Source organism: Dermacentor andersoni, chromosome 1 (genome assembly GCF_023375885.2).
Source record: "Dermacentor andersoni chromosome 1, qqDerAnde1_hic_scaffold, whole genome shotgun sequence".
Lineage (NCBI taxonomy): Eukaryota > Metazoa > Arthropoda > Arachnida > Ixodida > Ixodidae > Dermacentor > Dermacentor andersoni.
This window is the reverse complement of record NC_092814.1, coordinates 175663546-175686082: the sequence shown is the minus strand read 5'-3', so window position 1 is coordinate 175686082 and position 22537 is coordinate 175663546. Positions and strand designations below refer to the sequence as shown.

The 22537-nt window shown below is 45.0% G+C and overlaps 1 protein-coding gene across 1 annotated transcript in view; it reads right to left on the bottom strand.

Annotated features, from left to right (window-relative positions):
* The window catches only part of LOC126547183 (uncharacterized), a 261800-nt gene that overhangs the window by 123309 nt on the left and 115954 nt on the right, over positions 1-22537 (bottom strand). Inside the window, exon 8 of the mRNA XM_050195066.3 lies at positions 5543-5797. Coding sequence (XP_050051023.2) covers positions 5543-5797 — 255 coding nt within the window. The remainder of the gene's footprint in view (positions 1-5542; positions 5798-22537) is intronic.

The following is a 22537-nucleotide window of genomic DNA, read 5'->3' as shown; positions in this document are numbered from 1 at the left end:
ATATTTGCGTAAAGATTGATGCAATCTTTGGTGCGCAGAAGTGTTGTCACGGACAATTTTTCTTCACAGGCTTTCTTTCTCATTAAAAAAAAAAAGTATTCACAAATCCTAGGTTGTTTCAAATGCTATTATCGATCATGTGTCAACGTCATCCGCAACTTTTTGATTTGACATTTGATCAATAAGGTAAATTTAAACTTTACCTAATTAAACGTATTCGTGCTCAATGAATGAGAAATATTCACAGTAGCCACCGTGAACAACATCATTAAACATACACCGAACGCCGTTCGCGTAGTGGCCTCTGGTAATTTCGAATTCATGGCGACCGTCAGTTAAGATAGCAGAATACCACAGAATAAATGTGAAGTGAGATACAGTGGAACCCCGTTCATAAGTTTTTCACCGAACCGAGGAAAAAAAACGTAAACAGCCGGGAAAACGCAACAGTGAGGAAAGCTGCGAAAATGAATGAAAAAAGTGCAGCTTACACTATAGACTATTTATTTCCACAAAAAAGTCTAGAATGGTGGCTTGCCGTTTCTTTCGCTCACTAGAAATCACCACACGTTTCTCAATAGCCTGGAAGGCCGCATTGCTGTCAGCGTGCCTGTGAGGTGCGACGTACCTGCGGAGGAGGTCCAGAGCCGCGACGGCTTCTCCAAAGCTAGGATTTGGCAACTCCCCGGCATCATGCGGCTCGTGCTCCTCGTCGTCACCGCGCCACGGCAATGGCAACGGACGAAGGAATATCCGCGGGAAATGTTGCCCTCTTTGGCGTAATCATGCTAACGTGCTAACGATTGTTTAGTATTGCTGCGGAGCGCGCGCGTCCGAGCAGCCCGGTTGCGCGCAGCGCGGCGTGGTTTCGCGAGAAATGTAAACAAGAGAGGAGAGCTGGCCCGATAGGCGGAGCAACGCCATGAGCAACGCCAACTTCCGGCTTCCCTTTAGCTATAGCTTCACAAAGAGTGACGTCAGGGCCTCTCCCGAGTTTCCTTCCTCCGTGAGTCGACCCGTCCAACAAACCATGCGGTGACCGTAATCACAGTGATGATAGTGAGATCATTTTTCACGAATGGCCACCTAGTGGCGGCCTCTCGAACTGGCGTGCGGCTTTTTGCAGCCAGTTCCATAGCCAAGCCTGGCCAAGCCCGGTCAAAACTAGTCAAAAGCCAAAATGGCGGTTGGAGCGCGTTGCCTACTTTAGCCCAGGCGGGTTCGGGTTGCGACGCATCATGCGGGAATGTTTTCACAGCTACTATGTAAAAGCGGGGTTCCTTATACATTGGATCCTATGGAAACTATGCCGACCGGATAAAATCGACGTAGCAGCCGGGAAAACGCAGCAGTGAGGAACGTAACAGCGGGCTTCTACTGTACTTATTTAATGTTTGCCAGTATTTCCCATCACTCGCCGAGAAAAAGCTCTAAGATATTTTTTAAAACAATAAATGGACAAAAATTTTCACTGGCTTTCCAGTCCGCATTGTCAACCAATATTTTGAATAAGCTCAATTATTCTGGCTTATTTGCAATTTTGCCATGGGCTGAAGAAAGAGAATGTAAAACAGCAATAGATATTTCGTACTACGAAGAATGGTTTATTACAATTTTTGGACTCAATCTGCACAAATCATGTTGTGAACACCATTGCCACAAACGCAGTTTCCGACGTTCGTGGCTTTGCCGACCGTTTAATTATGACCGCGATTTGGCCGCTAATGTTCACGGGGGACCTGGGTCTTTGGGAACAAAAATCAGCCCAAAATTCGAATTATCAATCTTTAATTTCTGCATTCCTGACGCGTTTCCGCACCTATCTCCAAAATTTCGTTACAATATACCGTGTTGTTCTTCTGTTATCGTAACCTAAAGGTGCAAATCTGCAAGCCTGGCCCTTTAAATTGGGGACAAATCGCACTCGATTTCCGTCGTGTATAACTCGAAAACTATGCGCTCTGCCAGCACCATTTTGGTATAATTCGAATGCTCACGTTTCTGGCTTGCTGTATTCGTCGGTTCACAACATTGCCCGTGCTGCAGTCATTAAAAAAAAAAAAAAAGAAAAAAAAAAGAAAAAAAAAAAAAAAAGAAAGGAGAGAAGCAAGGAAGTTCGCCGCACAGGCTACTATTGGCCACTCTGATCATGTGACCAAGATGGTCAGTGATGATTGGCTCCAAGGGCCAGGAGCGCTCAAATGACGAACACAGCCACCATTTTGTCTAAGTCTCGCGACTGCGACGCTAGATATGCTGGAGCTCCGACAAAGTTTCTTTCTGCGAATTGTTAGGGGCGGAAACTTGCAAGATGCAATAAACTTCCAAAAACAATTCCGTCGTCGCAGTCAGCACAGGATACCTGGAAGCTCACCGCTGAAGTTGTACCTCCGCCGAATGTCGATGCCTCAACTCGCGTAAGAACACGGCTGTCGTAACTGAAGAGGTAGTGGATAAGATAAGAGCACATGAGCAAGCTATGGTGGACAAGATTGCATCCACGATGGCCACGAAGCTCAAGATTCTTTGTTGAAGATCCGATCGCCGATAGTGAAACAGCCTCGGTCGCAAAGCCCGCTACTCTGCACGTTGTTGGACTTGCAGCAGTGAACAATCTCAGCGTTTTCTCGTGCACTAGTTGCTGTGGTTCTGCGTAGCTGGTGCGGAGCTATCAGGATTACGGTCTGGCTACTAAACTGACTGTGGTTTGCGAGATCTGCGGCGAAGTTGCGTCAGGAAGGAGCTCGTGAGGAATTCAGGGTCCGAAAACGTGTAACCCTCTTGAAGTGAATGTACTCGCAGTGCATGCTATGTTGTCGACCGGCAACGGCCAAACGGCCATGAATTATCCCTAGTGCCTACCGATGTTTCTTCTCTTAGCAGATGGATTTCTCTCACTGAAGTTTGCAATGTTCTCATTTGATATAAAATTGGGTTGGAACACCATACTTGCTTATTTGCACTCTTCGTTAGTTCCACATAATTATTGGATCTCGATATTTATTATGCCGTGTATAGTTCGGTAGATAGCTCACCTCCAAGCAAATTATGCAATAAAGCTGAATTTCTTCAATTTCTGGCAAGTTAATTATTCTGCAAGAAAACTGGATGTATATTTAAAACTAGCACATTTAAATACATAAACTCACCAAGTTTCATCAAAATCGATTGAGAATAAAAAAATTTTTTTTTTAGGCGCAGGGTCCCCCCTTAACTAGATATGAAACTTTACATCCTTGGCTTGCGTTCCCACGGCGGCAAGAGCCTAATTTTGTGTGATGTGGCTGGGCAGAAAATAGTTTAGCCTGAGTGCAAATCTTAGTGATGATTACGGATGCCATAGGATATTTGTGACCTAGAAAGTTCATGAAAGCAAGCAGGTCGTTTGTCGGCAGGGTACACTATTATCCCAGTAACTGGACATGGTGCACATGCGAAATAGACTTGGAACGTCACATGCACGGCATTCACCCATTACTGAACGCAGATGTACCAATAGCGTGCAAAACTAAGTGGTAAAATGAATTATGAAACTGATGAGCTATATGGTGAGCAGACTGTACGGCTTATTCATTCAGCACGGCTTCCCTTCCCGATTACCCCATGAAACGAGTGCCAGCTCAAACCATCTCTAGCTGGTCTGCGTATATGCAAATGCGTAACACTTTTATAAAACATTCGTAATGAATTGCATAGAAAAAAACGGTTCTCATTTTCTTGTGGCCTAGTTAGAATTATGCCACCAAACACACCCACACTCCAAAGACACCGACATTGAAATGGATTGCTTAGGCTTGCATTGCAGGGCTACGCGCTAGCCAATGGTTGTCTATAGCTATGTGGTTGCCACTGAAGTCACACGTTGCTAAATTTGGTAACTTCATTCAAAATTAGAGCTTTGACGCAGGTTGGCACAAGAAGTAGCAATTGTCGCAGCACTTCTATCCCTGAGTGAGAATCACTTTGGTGGAAGCTGAAGTACTTCGTCCCACCCACCCCCACATCTTGAGCAGCGCATGGTGACACATTGGCTGGGTGCCTGTAAAACGTGTGGGGATTCAGGTACGCCCCGAAGTTTTGCGTGGGGATTTTGCGTATTCTGTCGTCCCTACACGTCTTCCTTTCTATCTGTGATGGCTGTACGGGGTGCCTTTTTCTATGAACTTGTTAGCGGCAGTGGCACTTAGCACTGCCGGCCACCGTGCTAGCGGCAGCATGACTGGCAGAGCAAGTGCGAGGGAGAACTCTCTAGGACAATGCCGAGTACATATACGTTTTTCCACTAGTCAGCCGGCTCCTTCGTTTGGGCACTGTTCGAACTTGGGCTCGTCTGCGGTGCCTTGGACCTACAGTGAGTGTGCACCTTATGTTGCTCAGTTTCCAAACGAAAAACAGAAGAGTGGTGCCTAGTGCTGGCACGTCGTCATACCACGCTGGGCCAACATTGTCAGAGGCCCAAGGTACCGCAGATGAGTTCAAGTCCAAATAATGGCCAAATAAATGGCCGAGTGGACGAAGGAAAAATGTGTATGTACCCAGTGATGATCCAGAAAAGTCTCCCTCACGCTCGCTTTCTGGATCGCACTGGTCGCACAGCCACTAGCGCTCCAGCCGGCAGTGACAAGCGCTACGGCCACAAACCAGTTTATAGAAAAAGCCACTCCTGGCAGCCATCACGGTTCGAGAGGGAGACTTGTAGGGATGGCAGAAAACGAGAAATGCCTGCGCAAAGTCACTAGGGCGCACCTGAATCCCTACAAACTATGTCACAACTTCTGTCACAAACCACAGATTTGTCGAGGAAGTAATGCACTTTTACTAAGGTCCGTGTGCTTCAAACTTCCATACTACAAGTCATGATGGACAATTAGTGGCTCGTCTGCACCCTGGTGCCGAAATATAATCGAGGGATGCACACTGCAGTAAAGATTATGTCAGTGCACAAGAAGGTTGAACTGCTGTTGCACTGCAAACGTGTCACAAGCACATTGTTGCTGCGAGCCCTTATTATATATAAAAATTGTAGTTTGCAAACAGATTCTGTGGAATATGCAATTGAGGGTAAGGGATTTCTTCATGGAATTAAGATTTGACAGCTGAGATGGACAAAATTTTGCGCAATAAATGCTAGCCACCACACAGTAGCTATGGCTACGTGGTTGCCACTGAAAGTGTACATCTCACTAAATTCAGCGACGGTCCTCAAAATTTCTGCTTTTGAGCAGGGTGGTGGAGCCCAGGGAGTTAGCAGAGGATGGCGCAATTGCCTCAGCGCATTCAACCCCCAAGTCATAAGTTCCCCAATATACGTATCGGTAGGGCTGCCTTTACAGCATATGGAAAATTAAAGTTTACGACTTATTCAAAATCCAGCTACCACCTCCACACGTGTTATCAAGTTTGCTGAATGTGTACTTAGTTTCAGAATTGAAAATCTCACATTGTCTGCAAGGCCATATTTACAACAGTAGAGGGAGAAAAGAAGCAAAAAATAAGAAAACGGGCGGGAGCACAACACTGCTCTACTTTGCAAAGCACTTACCAGTAACATGCTGTGCATCACCCTGCGAGGCTTGCAGGACAACAGGTGAGTCCCTCCTGCCACCATCTGTGACAACTAAGAGGTCCTGGGCACCAGCGAGTGAAAAACCAAGCACATCTAAGCCAAGAAAGTTGTTATCTGGGCCACGGATCACCCAGCGACAGTTGAGACGTTGCAGAAGGTAGTCATTCAAGTTCGATGGCAGATAAAGCACGTCTGCAGAATCCGATAACATCTCGATCATGCCACTGCAATCTGCAAATATGTGTATACAGGCAATGAATGAGTAAAAACTAACAACAGATGCTTCACTTTGAAACAAAGCTTTCCATTATATAATGCCTCTTCACAATAACACTCGAAAACCAACAGGTAAAGATACCTCATAGTTCAAAATAATAGTGTTTCCACTTAGGTGTTATGCAACTACAATTGTATGAATAGCTAAACATGAAATTTTGGGGTATACCGCTCCAAAACAACACCTAGGCTAAGTGAGACATTGTGGTGGCGGGCTTTGGGTTAATTTCAATTACCTTAGGTTATTTACCATGAACCCAAGGCACAGTGCACACACACATTCTTCCATTTCACCCCTATTAGAATGTGGCTGCTGCAGCTGAGAACGTGCAACCTTGTGCACAGCAGCTGAATGCAGCAGCCACTAAGCTATTGCGATGGCATCCGAACACTTGCTTTAGTTAATCTTGTACATCTGATACATGGCGTAAGCTGCAAAGCCCTATCATACCATATTATTTCAGGAGTAAGAGCCCCATTTTATTGAAGAAAGTAGAGAGGAGATAACGCTTTCTTTCAGCAATGCATTACAACAGTGCCTTGTTAATATGGAACCTTTGGTTCTCAAGCAATATTGTCCATAAATTGGGTCATCCATAATAACTAATTCTGATGGAAAATAATGAACATTTATTGATTTAAAGAAGGCTGTAACTAAAACTTGTTTTTGCTGCAATCAAAGTTAGTTTTTTCACATTGCACTACTCACCAGAATAAAAATCTCACAAAATCTAAGAATCTAGAGTACATGATTCTGGCTGCCACTATTTAAAAAAAAAAAATCCCAGTACAGTTTGAAATGCCTTGCGGGTCATGAGGTCTGTGACAGCAACCTTTATGTCAAAAGAATTCTTGACAAGCCTATGACTGAGAAAGTCAATACAACAGCAGAGGAGTGCAGTAGGGACAGCTTGCTGACAAAGTTAGAATGTAGGAGAAAAAACTTTTCTCACTTACTTTTGCACACTAGATGTCAGTATAACAGCTGATATACATGGAATGCACAGTTTTAATCCCAGAAAGCATGCACATTTCAGAGAGCATGAATGTATCAGAGCTCTCACATGGCTGTCATGGTGGCAGAGCCACCTGTGTGAGACATCATGCCGTCAGCAATGCAAGCTGTTGCCAACGGCACACTGCATGCGTTTTACTGCCAGTGCGCATGGGACTTCCGGAAACTGCCCATACAGTCAAACCTAGCTATATAGAACTGGCAAAAAAACGCCTATCAGTTGGATATAGGGCATAATTCGATATAAGCCTGCTAAAGAATTGTATGTCATAAATGCACATACTATTTATAAAATCACTTTATTGATGAAACTAGCTTAGTTTCCCATGAAATAGTCTTGTATTTTCTTCTACATGGGCAATTTTGCTGCCTGCAACGCATGCACTTCTCCACATTGTCTAAGGAGTCGGAGCAGCTGAGGCTGCAACCATCCGCATTCGCGCAGAAGCGCCGGACTAGTGCGAATGCACCAATCACCTCGGAGGATGTGGGCAAAGGACCGTCGTTGCTTTCCTCGTTGTACCCGCTTTCCTCATTGTGCCCACTTTCACTTGTGCTCGGTACGATGTCGGCAATGTAGTCTTTGTTTTCGGGCCCTTCCATGGTCGCGACACCATCACCGGCACTCACAAACTCGTCAATCATTGATTCATCAACAGCTTCCTGAAATTCTGACAGCTCGCTCCAAACTTCAGCAAAACCAGCAATGGCTTCGTCGCATTCATCAGAATTTACAGTCATGACCGAGCACACGGAAGCCGGTACGTCTGAAGCAATTTCGGATGAACCACTTGTACACAGCTATGCGTACGCGTCGGGCGCCACGAGCACTGGGTCGCGAGTTTGGCCATTTTAGCTCTAATCTCCCCTTTATTCCTCAAGATTGTGCTCAGAGTGCTCCTTGGAATCTAGCACACTGTGGGGACATACGACTTCTCACCGTGTTCGACCCGATATATCATTTCGAGCTTCATGACGAAAGGCAAATTCTGCCGCTTCATCACAGCAACACTGCGGGAGAAGGCCCACAAGGCGCAAACACAATGAACCAGAAAAGCAGCGAAACAACCTGCACTTGTGCCATCTTGCACGGCAAGGGCACAAGAACCTCTGATTGGCTGTCTGAGCAAGTGCTGTGGGCGGGCCAGGACCATTTTTTCCAGAGGGGGTGTCGACGGCTCGCCCGAGGCAGCGCGGTCACGGTAGGGAGAGCGGTTGGATGGAACCGCACTGCCGGTTTTCCCTGCCACCTCAAGGGAAAGCCAACTTCTGGGGCACTTTTCTGCTGCTTGAAGTTCGATATATCGGGAGCCACTGCTATTTTTGTTCGATGTAAGCGCAATTTTTGCTATACATACTCATAACAATACGGTGTTCAGAAATTGTTCAATATATAGAATAATTCTATCTAAATGGGTTCGATATAGTAAGGTTCGACTGTACCAACCATGTCTGCACTAACAAATTAAAACACATGGTCCTATACAGTCTTTGTGCTTTTCCACACTCCATTGTACAGCCAGCGAGTTTTCCATACTAATGAGGTGCCAATGAATTGGAAAAGTTTGGTTGCTGCAAAAAATTTATTATTTCCAATCATCCATATTAATGAGGGTCATAATAACAAGGCCCAAATATACTTATAGTAGCAGATATCAAACTATGTGTGACAGGCACCTGTGTACTAATTATGTAGCTTAAATTATTAACCATTAAATAGTCACTTTAGAGCACATGTTGCAATGTGTAATTGAATTTGGTCAGTGCTCAAAGCATGTTCTCACAAGTTTGATCAAGTGAATTAAACATATACTGAAATAAATTATTTCACTAACTTGCACTCCCATAGCAATTTGTTAACTCTCACATTAAGACAAATAGAGTATGTAAGCATGTCGTCTACAATTTTGTAAACCTGTTCTTCTACAAAAACTAAACTAAAAGCCATGTCAAAGACATGTCGTTAGCTTTGTGGACAACTTCCTGGACTGTCAGAGCAACTGAGACTGTCTGAAGGCACTGTCGCTACAATAAAATTTAGTTGCTTTTTTTTTTAGTTTCACATGGTCACAACCCAAATGCATACATTTTCTAATATAACTATCAAATTTTATGAGCAATGGGCTCTTAATTGCAAACTGGGCAAAGTGTTCGAAATCCACCATGAATATACAAGTGGTAGCTTGGGCCTGTATCTGTTTTTCTTCTCAACGCAGCAGAAAATGGCGCAAGCTTGCAACTCATGCATTGTGCCCTTCTTCCACTGATGCAAGACAAAAGAATAGGAGAGATTGCCGTTGGGCTAGTTGGTACATATTTCTTAATTAAGAAACAGTGCCAGGAAACTTTTCCAGGAACCGTTTTTAAAGGGACACTAAAGGCAAATATTCAGTCAATGTGGACTGGTTAAATATAGTTGCAGAAACCTCACAGTGCTTTGTATATATATATATATGCAATATCATTTGGGGGGGGCAAGAAAATACTTGAGAAAATTGTGGCTAAAGGGCATGTGTACCTCTAGTGCAGTTCAAATCACGTGCCCCTGAGCAGGAACTTGCGATGTTGCATACAATATCACCGCCCTTTACTACCCTTGGCGAGAAAAACAGCACAACAACAGCCAGCACTATGGTTTCTTGCAGAAAACGCAAAACGACGGCAAGAAACCAGGCCACGATAGAGCGGACAGTGTGAAAGAGGATGGGAAAGTGCGCCGAATCGTAAACACAATCTTCGACACTCACTGCGATGGGCTTTGTTCTCTGTTATGCTTGGCATTTGTGCCAGTTTCATGAGATAGCAAAACCAACGCAGAGTCAAGTAAGGACGAACCCTTTCTAGCGCCCATGTCATTGTCAAGAGTAACGCCAAACAGTTATTTTTTCTAAGAATACAATAGAAGTAAAAAAGTAACATTTTCTTCCATCTTATAAAACAATGATCTTTTATTAGAGGTAGTTAAGTACTAGCAAAAGAATTATATTGAGGAGATGTTACATCATCAGGCTAGTACTTGAATGTCTTGGTGGAGTCTAAAATTGTGTGCTGTATTAACGACAATTTCTCAAGTTCTGTTCTCAATAATATTGACGCCTTAGATGTTTTCAGCATTACCCATTACATTAGCTTGTTTTAATATTGCAAGTGTAATGTGGTGGTATTTTATGCAAGTTTAGTGCAAACGAATCGCACTTGAGCAGATTTTGGAGCCTGCTAGCCTTGTAGGAGTAGGTAATATGCGGGGTTACATTATGCAAATTTCGTTGATGTGGGATTGCAGTACAGTGACATATTGTTGTCAAGGTATGAAATGCATTGAATAACTATGGGCGTTAGCTAGGATTATGAAAATATTTTGTTGCAGGGTTTTCTTATCGCGGGTTTTGACTGTATTTTAGGATGTATAGCTAAACAAATGCTAAAAAAAAAAAAACGACTAGGCACGGCCTAGGTAACACTTCTGCTCCAAGCGCATAATATGTAAACGGGTTACAGCGCCATTTGTCCTGTTCCTCCCAAAGTGCCACAATGGAGCAGGCACGCTAATCACACTTCCCCTATTCTAGTCACTGTAACAGGACATATATAATACAGATGAAACTGTGTTATAGGATGCTGCCGGACAAAACGTATGCCATGAAAGGCTACTCATACACTGGCGGCAAAAACAAGAAAGTGTGCGTTACAGTACTTCTATGCACTAAATGATGGCAGCGACCGGCGCATTCCCTTTGTAATCAGAACATAAAAAAAATCCGTGTTGTTTTCAGGGATATGTGCCCATGTGCTGCAGGCACAACGCTAAGGCATGGACAATGCACAATTTATTCGCATAGTGGATGGACGAGTTTGACCGTGACATGCAGAGGCAAGGCAGGCTCATGCTGCTCGCAGTTGACAACTGCTCAGCGCACCATGTGATAACATCTCGGACCGCAACCAGTACTTTTCCTGCCGCGCAATACCACCTCGCAAGTGCAGCCACTTGATTTAGGTAGGTATAATACGTGCCTTTGAGGCACCTTATAGGCGCCGCTTCTGGAGCGCTTGCTTATCGCTGATGACCGCCCGGCCGCCAACATACTGCCTTGAGTTACACTGTATTCAGCCGTTGAGATGGTGAATGTGGCCTGGGCCCGTATTCTGTTATGCTTTGGTTTCCGAAGAATTCACTTTGCAAGCAGCGATTGTTCGCTGCCTGGGCAACGCCGCCACCTCGGGGAGTGCACGCATATTATGGTGACGTCACGCACATGTCAATCATGTGGAAACTGAATTTGTCGTCTGCTACGAAGCGAAGTGGCGCGAGGTGCTTTGGTGTGATCTGAAGCACCCCGTGCTGTGTGCAGAGCCTGTGCGTGCCATGTGCACAGGTGAGATCGGCGTTCCTAGCAAGGTGGCGTAGATGGTGATCCATATGGCACGTTTGTTAGCGCTTTTAGTGAACGTCCGTCAGAGACAATGATGACCTCAACATCAACAAGGCATGTTCGAGATGGGAGACGAAAAATTCAGGAGGGAATTGAGGCTCTCCAAAGGGACAGTGCGCCACTTGTGAGAGGAGCTTGAGGCTGTATGGGCGCCGCAACGCACTAGCGGCCTTAATACTATGGCCAAAGTGCTGTGTACATTGCAATTTTTTGCAAGTGGAAGTTTCCAACAGTGCGTGGCCAACAAGCAAATCTTTGCCCTGTGCAAGGTGTCAGTCAGACACATTTTTTTGCTTTATTTTGCTGAAGCCATAACACCCTTAGCAAAGAAAATGGGAGGGTGAAATTTCTGAAGAAGACATATGAAAAGGCGGTGGTCAAGCAACGGTTCCTTGAAAGCGGCAAGCCAGTGTACAACGTCCCACCTAGCGGCATAAGTAGGTCAACTGCAGTAAACAAGATACGCTAACTATCTCACCGTCAGTATAAACGAGAAGAAAGTGGGTTAACCGAGGGGCCCGATTTTTATTAGTCATATTATAAGAAGCCAACAAATGCTGACACTGAGGACAACATAGTGGAAATTACTTGTGCTATATATATCATAAGAAGCCAACAAACACTGACACCAAGGACAGCATAGGGGAAATTACTTGTGCTTAATAAATGAAACAAAGAAACAATAAATTAATGGAAATTAAAGTGGATGAAAAAACAACTTGCCGCAGGTGGGAACCAAACCCACAACCTTCGCATTTCGCGTGCGATGCTCTACCAATTGAGCTACCGCGGCGCTGTTTTCCCATCCACTTTCTTGGTTATTTATGTGTCCTAGTAGAACACTGGGAGTGTTAGCCAGCGCCACCACTCACAGACCTTAGCGGCGGATGTTGAACGTCCTTTTTGCCGCAGGCGTCACAAGAATGTGATCTTTTTTTGGATGAAGGCAACCGGTCAATATACCCACATATGCTACCTGAAGGCATCAATGTTGCCGGGTACGAGACCCTCGTTATGTAATAAACGGGAAGAAACGGGGTTAACCGAGGGGCCCGATTTTTATTAGTCATATCATAAGAAGCCAACAAACACCGACACCAAGGACAACATAGGGGAAATTACTTGTGCTTAATAAATGAAACAAAAAAACGATAAATTAATGGAAATTAAAGTTTAGGTGTCAGTATTTGTTGGCTTCTTATGATATGACTAATAAAAATCGGACCCCTCGGTTAACCCCCTTTCTTCTCGTTTGTGCTATGTATGTCACACACACGTTTCATAATGAAAACCATAAACCTCACCAATAACATGAAGAAATTGATTTATCCCCCCCAATAAACGTTCAAAATTCACTATTTTCCCTTGCTTCGCAACGTACTCAAAAAAAAAAAAAAGAACTGCGTGCCGACTGGTTTTCATTACGTCAGCGGACCGCCCAAACGTGACACCACCACAAAACTGAATTCTTCGAACACCGAAACATCACACAATACGGGCCCTAGGCAAAGCTGACAGCCACGTGCCTAGAAACAGTTTCCTCATAGATGGCTTCATCAACATAGTACCTGATGCAAGGTGTCTACCAAGTTTACATTTCCAAATTCCGAGTTTTCCAGGTTTTCCCTGAGTGCCTTTGCAAAATTCCTTGAGTGATGCAGAACTATGTTTTATGTCAAGACGGGCTCAAACCATATCGCCCGATGCTGTCACTCTCTAGTAAGCATATGAAAAAAAAAAAAAAAAAAAAAAAAAAAAACTTAATCCAATTTGAACACTAAGGAGTAGTGTTTATGTTATTCAAAAAAAAGAATAGAAGGGAGGGGTTAGTAAAATGCACAGCAAATAAAATGTCTTCGAAAAAAATTGCAAATCAAGTCGGACATTCCCAAATACAAAGAAAAAGGAGATGCATACAGAAGCAAATATTTTCGAACATGAGCTATTTCTATCAATTGATAGCAAGCTCAGTGATATCAGGCCCGAACTTTGTCACAATTGAGATTCTCTCTCAACAGCTCGTAAGTTAACCTCAACTGTCCTGACGTACTCTCAGCCCGCACACGCTCAGTGTTGCGTTTCACTGCTTTAAAGAATTTATTTTGGTTTGGATGAGGGACACCTGCATCTCAGCATCAGACAACACTTTGTTTTTTTTTTTGTTTTTGGCTCAAAACAGCAGCACGCTTCCTTCCCCCATGCGTAGGTTCATTCCCCGATGCGTAGGTCCTTTCTGTTGTTCTCCTTCCGCCACTGCTTCGCCCCACAGACCGTTTGAAGCATCTTCTTGGTCAGTTGCACAGTCCACATCCGCTTTTTCGAACTCCCTAGGGGCCGCGAAAATGTCCGAAAAATCGGCCAGTTGGAAAAAATAAATGCATGTCATTTACAGCCCTTAAGGGCTCAATCCGCCACAGGTAGATTAGAAAACGCTCTGCAGGCCTGTCGGTACACGTATTAAACATATTGGTGCTCGTACTGTGACAGGAAATACCGGGTGCACGCATGTATAATTAACCCTTTAGATGTCGGGCCTTTCTGGCCGTGACGCACCCCCAGTGTTGGCTTGGTTTCAGGGAACGAGCATAACAGGGAATGAACATAGCAATTATTTTTGATTATGATTGGTATACAAATAACGTAGTCAATGTTATATGCACATTTCAGTGTTCTGCAGTTAGTAAACATCATCATCATCATCAGCCTGACTATAAAATCCGTTCAACATCCGAATCTGACGATGCGGAACCCTCTTCCTCGCATGCGACTCTGTCCGAGTCCGAATCCGAGCTCGGCTCGTATTCTAAATCGGAATTGAGCCACCGCACCAATGAGCAGACGAAGGTCCCGCGCGCTCAGCCATCCGAAAGTAACCGCGCGCTGGGAGGCTGCGCTTTCAGTCGCCCGCACAACGGAGAGAAATGGGACGTTGCGTGATCAAGAAGACAGAGGGAGATGGAAAAAGGCTAAACAAAGTTCGAAGGGCTTTACGTTTACTGCTGCAAGTCGGAAGCGAGGGTTCGGCGAGAGAGCGAAAGCAGCAATCGAGTCACCCTTTTCGGAGAGGCAACGGCACGTGCGCCTGAACTTGACGCGGTGTAGCAGACACACCAACAGAAGAAAAATAAAAACCTTCAAACGAGCGGAGATGGCAGAACAACCCTTGAACCCATAACCACACGCGCGCGACGCATGATCCAGCGAACGCGGAGCCACCGCGCCACTCAGCAAAGAGAAAGTGGGGAGTGGCAGTCGCACCGTACTCTTCAATACATGGGTTAACACAGGTCGGGGAGAATATACGAACTTGTAGAAAGAGTCAACAGATGGCGTGGCCAATTAAGGAGCGCCAGCTTTGCGCTCAGGCGCGAAATTTTGAACGCACGATAGAGAACGTACCGGTACGTCAGTGACACCGTGGGGGGGAAGCGCGATGACGTACCGGTACGTCCGTGACAGCGAAAGGGTTAAGGAATACATACTGTGTCCCGTGGTAATAGCCCCTTCCCACGCTTGTTATGCTTCACTGCAATACTTTTACGTATGCTTCACCAAGTAACATTTCTGTACAGAGGCGAAGCTGACTTTCGGGAACCGGCATTATGCAATGCACTGTGCTTTCCAAGCTTCTAAGCCAATCGCAAGGACCACAAAGGCGAAGTCCATGCCATTGCTCACAGCAGCGAATTCTTTCAATAAAAAACGCGGCACTCTACGGCAAGAAGCTTCATAGCGAACGTCGAAGCAGCTAGGCCTAGTGTTGCCGCAGTGGTGGCTACTGCTGCCAGCGGATCTGCATGCGAGAGCGTCGGTTCGAGGAGGGGAGGTAATCAAAATGTTGCAGTGGTGGCTTTGATTAATGCCATTTCGGACCTGCAGTCAGGGCAAAAAGTCCGGAAAATCGGACGGCGAAGAGTTCTTGCATCCAAAAGTTCAGATGTTCTGATACATTGACTCTACCCACGAAACATGGAACCTCTTAAAAACCTCTTGAAACGGCTACAAATGGCTATAGACGTCTTGGTCTACGATAAGACTGAAAATATTCCTTCTAAAGATAACCTCAGCAATTAGAATACACTAGCATATATTCTATCTGCGGTAAAACCCACTACCAGTATCACCATAGTCTATTTTGGTAACACATTCAGAACATCTAACTCAATAACTTTTTAGATCTTTTTGCCTAAAAGGGCATAAAATGCTAAATGGCGTGTTAAAACTGAGGTTACCGTCGGCATTAACGAATAAAAGATGCCACAGACAAATCGAAATCATTGGAAGCAGCATAATAGGTTGGTTTTAATGTTAAATAATTTCACACCAGAACTTCAACGATGAAGGGCGTGTTATTGTTTTCCATATGAAGCGCACATGACGCCTGGAAGCCATTCTTCTATGCTCGCACAGTAGGCGTTGACAGAAGCAGGAGTGAAACGCCGGTGTCACAGTGACCACAGCGGTGTCAGAGAGCCACCGGGCTGTGATCACTTCGGCGGCAGTTAAGTAGACACGCTTCAAATTTGTCAGGCATCTCATTCAGTGCTGGAAACACTGGGAGGCAGGAAGTTTGAAAAAAAGGCCAATACCACCCACAATGTCTCGGTCCTGGGTTCGTTATGCCAGTTGTGAGTCATTCGAAGCCATCCTGTACATATATACTGGATATTATCTGCAGTCATTTAGATGTGCTGATGCTGTTTGCCGTGTGTTTTGCATCAGTGCTTTGTGACATTGGCTGTATTGCTTGTTTTCGTCGACGGCTTACTATCAGAATGGCGGGATCTGCGTTTGCCACCTTCGTTGTTCTCTGTGCGTCTTTGTACGTCGCAAATTCGGATAACACTTTTCAGGTAAGTGAAACACGTTGCGCTTCGTTTTTCGTCAACAATGGGAATATTTTTAGGTGTTACCCGCGACAATTCCTGATGGATGGGCTCTTCCCTGTGGGTTTTTGTCATCTTTACTTCTATAAAAGGGTTCTGCTTCTTAGTCTTTGTGGTTAACATAGCACGAATAAACCCAAGGGAGTGTATCCGAAGAGGACGCGCTGGCTGTAATCCTGAACCAGACTCAACTCACCCTATGTTCTGTCCTTTTGTTTTGCATGGGCTACAGCGCTGTGTGCGCCCGGTCGTGTGTCTATGACATATACAGCTTCTAGCGTTCCCACTTTAGAGCAATACAAAAATATAACTACAATGTTTACTTCGTCTATTCAATTCCAAATCCAATTGGCTGCTTATGTAAATATTTCACTGGTGCTCTGTTCTAAATAAGCAGCAAATCTTTTAGCCTAGTAGCTGCTTTATCTCGGAGTGCAATCACGACTGCTTGGCATTTATTAATGAATGACTGTGGGTCACCTCATTTATAATTGCAAATATGTCTTTCAACTGAGTTGATGCACTCATGTTTTGTTCTTTTCACTCTATAGACGGCTGGGCATCCTTTTTTGTCCCTTGGCGCTAGCTGGATGACGGGACCTCATCATGATCAGTGTAAGCCAATGTACTGTACCCTCTCTGGTCCTCCCAGTGCTTTGTATATAGGTTAAGGCCAGGGAGTGCTTCGTGGTAAAATAGCTAGTTGGTGTTTCACAAAGGGGCATTTTTTTGGACTGGGACCTTATAAGTCGCCACTATTATAACCAATTTCTCAGTGCCAGTGCCCATACACAGCTCTACTATTAAAGGGAAGCTGCAACGGTTTTCAAATTCCATGAATTGCTGGGGTTGGGAAGAACAGACCTATTTATTTACGGTTCTGAAATTTTTTTTTCTTCGTTTTGTTAATATAAGGGGCAAAAATTGCTTTCTACATCCCCCTGCGGACACGCCCCTGTCACTTCCCGGAGTGCCGGATGAGGAAGCAGCCGGAGGAGAGAACCGACGAGAGTGACGTCATTCCCAGGGAGCGTGCCAGCACACCGGCGTGCTGGCATGTGCTGGCGTGTTTCTTTCCATCCTGCGCTTTGCTAAACGACGCTACGAAAGATCTGCCGCCGCTGACGTTTGCTTTCCTTTGCGATTTTCATGAACTGTGCTTCCTTTCTGTGCTGCGGGAGTGCCTACAGCCAAGGGCGGCCAACATGCCCTCGTTCTGTGCAGAATTCAGCTGTGCAAACAGAGGCGGGCGAGACGATGTGGTGTTTCAGATGTTCCTGAAGGACAAGAAGCTTGCAGCACAGTGGGTCCGTGCGGTGAGGAGAAGGAATTTCGTGCTGACGAAATCAACTGTGGTGTGCTCGGACCATTTCCGCGCCAGTGATTATCATCGGAGCTTGACAACGATGCGGGCAATCGGTATTGCAATTCCGGTGTTTCGGTGCCCACATTGATGCACTCGAGAAATGCAAACATTTGCAGCCATGAACATCTGGTAACACAGTTTTAGCGTAACCGGATAGCCTTACGACCAATAAGGAAACGCGTTGTTGCTAGCATTGCTAGGCTTGCCTAGCGAAATTTGACGTACGGTTGCAGTTATCGTAAAGTTACCGTGTTTACCACACGGCAGTGCTAAAACTGCCCAATATCTGTATTTCAACACTAGCATGCAGCACGCATACCGATTCTTGATCGAGCCACAATCGCAAAGTCGTCGAACCATAGTCTGAATAATGCACATATAATCCCCCTGACCATCTCGATCTGGGTGTGTATAATAAGCAACTTCCATGACTGTACCTCGCAGTTCTGTACATGAGCGCGCTTTCAAACGCGGTACTTATGTTCGCGATCGTGTATCAACATGCAAAAAACCACCGAACTTTAGACAACCAGCGGCAAGGTGCTTGACATTGCGGAATTGCACCCGTGTTTACAATATAATGAGAAGTGAGTGCTTCGGCATTCTTCTAGCAGCAAGTTCCCAGTGACACTTTAGCGCATTTTTTCTCCTGCCATTGCAACGTGCAGCTACATGAAAAAACATACGTACCAGCTAATATTTCCAAAGCGCGAGAAGGTGCACACATTGTTCTCGCGGATGGCACACTCAACATCGTCGTTGCCGCCATCGTTTTCTGTATCGGTTGTCGGTTCGAACATGTAAGGCGAAAATACAAGCTGTTTGAGACAGCGAGATCGTTCCATAATGCTTACAACTCATCTGTGAAGCCAGACCAGAACAGCGTACTACGCTCTGAAACGGCGGCGCCGACCGATGATCCCCGTGAATGACGTCACAGTGGTCCCGACCAATCACGGGCAACAGCGGCGTTCGCGCGATGCCCTGCAGCGCTGGTGCGCGTTTTCTTCCAAAAAAACAGCCGCTTGCGTTTGTTTCCGCCCTTTTTAAACTAGATATTCGTGTTCAATGGACTAAAAACTGTAGAATGCCGCAGGGAACTCTTTTTTCTAAAAGTGTTTCAGCTTTCCTTTAACGGGGAACGCGGCCCTCGAAAACCGAATAATCACGAAAAAGTAAAAATTTTTGAAAAACAATATTTTTAGGTTGTATGTCTTATAAACTACCTGTTCTGTAATTATTAGCACCTAATTCAACCGCAAAGTTAAAAAAAAAAAAAAAAAGAAAAGAAGAAAAAAAAAAAACAAGAAGATTCTACTTTTCAAGCCACCGCAGCCTACAAAACGCGCGCAAATGCTGAAATGAAGTCAAACTTCACGTGCGTGCCATTCCCGGCCCATGCGGCCTGCCCGCGCCATCTTGGTCTCGTTTTGACCGTGAATTCTTTGTCTCTGTTTTGCCGCCTTGCAAAATGGCATCGTCGGCGCGGTGGAGGCGCTATTGGCGTTTTCTTACGATGCGATGCGGAGCGCTGATTGGCCGGAGCAGGACGTTCAAATCCCGCGGGCTAAAGCGCGCCTGCCATTGGCTGCTGCGTGGGCAGCAGCGGCGGCGGCGGCGGCGGCTGCTCCCTTTGATGCCGCGCCCGCCGCGCCCGCGTCGTTGTTGCCCCTTGCTCTGTCGGCCTCAACAGACGCCTGCTTGCGAAATGCTCATCGCCTCGCGCCGTCTTTTAGATTATTTTCTCAGCTTCTTTTTTTTCGCTAGTTCTTTGCTGCACGCAATGCCGGCAACGAAGCCCAAGACAGTGCAGATGTTCGGTGCGCGGAAGCGCGATATGCGACTTGTACGAGCACTGAACTTCCAATCTTCTGCAGAGAGTCATGAGAGATTGCTGACCACGTAGATGCTTTCATCGGCGGAATTGTACTGTCGGCTGTCACCATTAGAAAATCTGACACATTGAGTGTGCCTGGAGCCGCAAGCGCTAATTAGAAGCTCCTCAGGAGCTTTCTGATAAAAAAACACGGGTTCAACATTAAGGCCTGCTTCCTCGGAATGGATTTTTTCCCTAGTAGTGGTGCTGGGGAAGGCGATATCTCAAGAACCGCTCTTCAGATTTGTGTGCCGTTTTCTTTTTTTTAAATTCTGTTCCTGAATGACTTTGCCAGGGGGTAACAAGCCTCTTTTTTTGAAAGCTGGTGCAGTTAATTTATAATAAGCAATTAATTTTTGATGAATGTGGTCATCATTACTGGCTACATCAAAAAATTTTTTTGGCACATAAATTAAAGAAAAGGGTTTTGTAGCTACCTGGGATATCTATCAAGGGATCATCACAGTGAATTTCAGCTTCCTACAATGTCCTGGCATTTCTCCAGGCTCTTCCTCAGGCATATACATGAACCACCTAGTTAGACCTCAATAACTCGGGAACTAATTAACACATTTTCATGAAACTATGCAGTTCCTCATTATTCGGTGGTGTGAACGTACCCTGAAAGTTTAACACGGATATATTAAAAAATGAAAAAGTTCGGTCTCCAGGGTAGCCTCCCCGCCAGGGTAGCCTCCCTAAGCCTTACACAATTTAACTGTAGCTAGTCACTGCTATGGAAAAACTCACAAATTAGCTCTGTTGTGTCATCATTTACCAGCATTCCGTAATTGAGCAAAAATTTGTTACAGCAGTGTACATTACACGTTGCTTCCCTAATGCTCAAATGTATTCAAGCCAGTATGTGATTAGTTCTGTATTCCTAATGTTTCCTGTGTGATTTAGTTTCTTTACAGAAATTTACTGTACAGAATCAGCAAGCAGTCTAATTTCAGATTTATGTATCTGCTGCAAAAGGTATGCTTTGCCGCTACAATTGATAAAACATGCTCCGAGGCTTCCATACAAGAACGGACTTCAATTTGGCTCTACCACCGTCAGCATTTGGCTGGTGCTTGCCAAATGAATGACATCAGGCAGCTTGTGCAGACTGTTTTTTTAACCTTATTGTGAGGAGGTCGCACAATGATGTATGGAGGTGCCCATGTCTGAGATAGAGATTGTGCTGCAACATATGTGGATGTAGGACAGGCATGATGCTGAGGGTTCCAGCAGTTTGCAGAGGTGCTTTCAAAATTTTGTCATAACTATAATTTTACCTGGGCTGTTTTTTGTCACCTATTTCAATAATATCATTGGAGGTGTTATCAGAATATAGCAATTTATTTCCCTTGTTTATTAGCATGCCACATGTGACTTTTCACTAGGTGGGCAATTATTCAACATGGACCATTACTTGAAAACATCTTTTTTTGTGCAGTGGTTTCTCAATGGCGAGTCAACGTAGACTCTCAGAATTACCTGAGACTATAGATGCACTGATGAATTTGCTACTATACGAATCACTCTGCACTTTCTCGGGCGACAAGCTTGTTAACACTTCCAAGACAGTGGGCAATGTTATCGTTTAATTACATCATGAGATACTTTCAATTTTTATGATGTATCATACATGGTGATGCGTCGCGGGTGTGAGGTATTGCCCCAAGTCGATTAGGGTCACATGAAAATATATCAACAAAAGTGATTGATCCAGCCTAGAAGTGTTGCTTTGGGACACTACTTTATCACCAGTCCTCCTTTGCATGCTACCTACTTACCCTGTACTGTCATGTTTGTGTTTCAAAAAAAAAAAAGGCAGCAGCTAGACAGTGCAAAATGCCAACCTTGCTTTTGGTTTAACAATATAAAACGCTATTTACCTTTTTAACCCTTTGAGGGTCGAATTATTTTGAAAAAGACTTTCCCAGGTGGTCAAATTACTTTATTGCGGATCTTGAATGTACAAAATGTGTAAAGTCGGGAATAAAAAGTAAAAAAAAAAAAAAATAGGAACAGTATTTTGGTGTCGGCATCACTCAGAACTGCAAAATGTTCAATAGTATTTCAGAGTGTGGTCCTCCTTGAAACACGGTTCTACGCACAGCGTCTTATCGCAGTCTGCACACCTAAAATGCATGTCTGTTCTCCTATTGGAGCGATGAGTTGTGTTAGCACACACGACATCTCTGCATGCGGCTGCCTTGGGCAGAGGTCTGAGGCACCCTCTCGTGTAAGCGCGTTGCCGCGGAGAGCAAGAATACCTCGTGAGCAGTGGTGATAAACAAGCTAAGAGCAGCGCCAATCAAGATAGAAATCAACTTCCGCCGTCCCTGTGAGAGCTTGCTAACAAAGAGAAAAACATGGAGAAAAATCACGTTTCGGGCGCCTCCGTTGCAATCACGCGGCGGAACCGAAACCACGTTGCCGCTGAGAGCGAGAATACCTCGCGAGCGGCGGTGATAAACAAGCTAAGAGCAGCGCCAATCAAGATAGAAATCAACTTCCACCGCCCCTGCAAGAGAGTGCCGACAAAGAAAAATGACGCATTGCGCACCTCCGTTGCGATCACGCGGCGAAACCGAAACCGCAAAAGGGGGTGTTGCCGCAGTCTGCGCGACGCATTGAAGCTAGAAATCAGTTCTGTTTATCTCCCCAAGAAGGTAGAACAAATTTCAAACGCTTCTTGTAAGTCCTAAGAGGTGGCAGCACCTCCCAGTGAGCATGCATCGTCATTACGGTGCGAAATTTCAAACGGAGGGTCGAAACCGTACCCGTACGGCAAAGACCTTGCGGGACAGAAAACCGCCGCCGTACATGTACGGCAAAAACCTTCAAATGGTTAATTAGGATAGTACATAATCTACCTGCAGAGTGGATTACTGTTTGAAACTGATTATATTTTGCAGGAAGCTTCTCAGACTTGTTTGACAAGTTGATAAGTGCCATTTTTTGGCACAAGACATCATACATTACCGTATTTACTCGCATAATGATCGCACTTTTTTTGTTAGAAAAATTGACGCAAATTCAGGGGTGCGATCATTACGCGGGTTAAATTTCCCGCGGAAAAAAAAAAAAATTTTTTTCGCCTCGCGTTTGCTGCGGGATGCGAGATT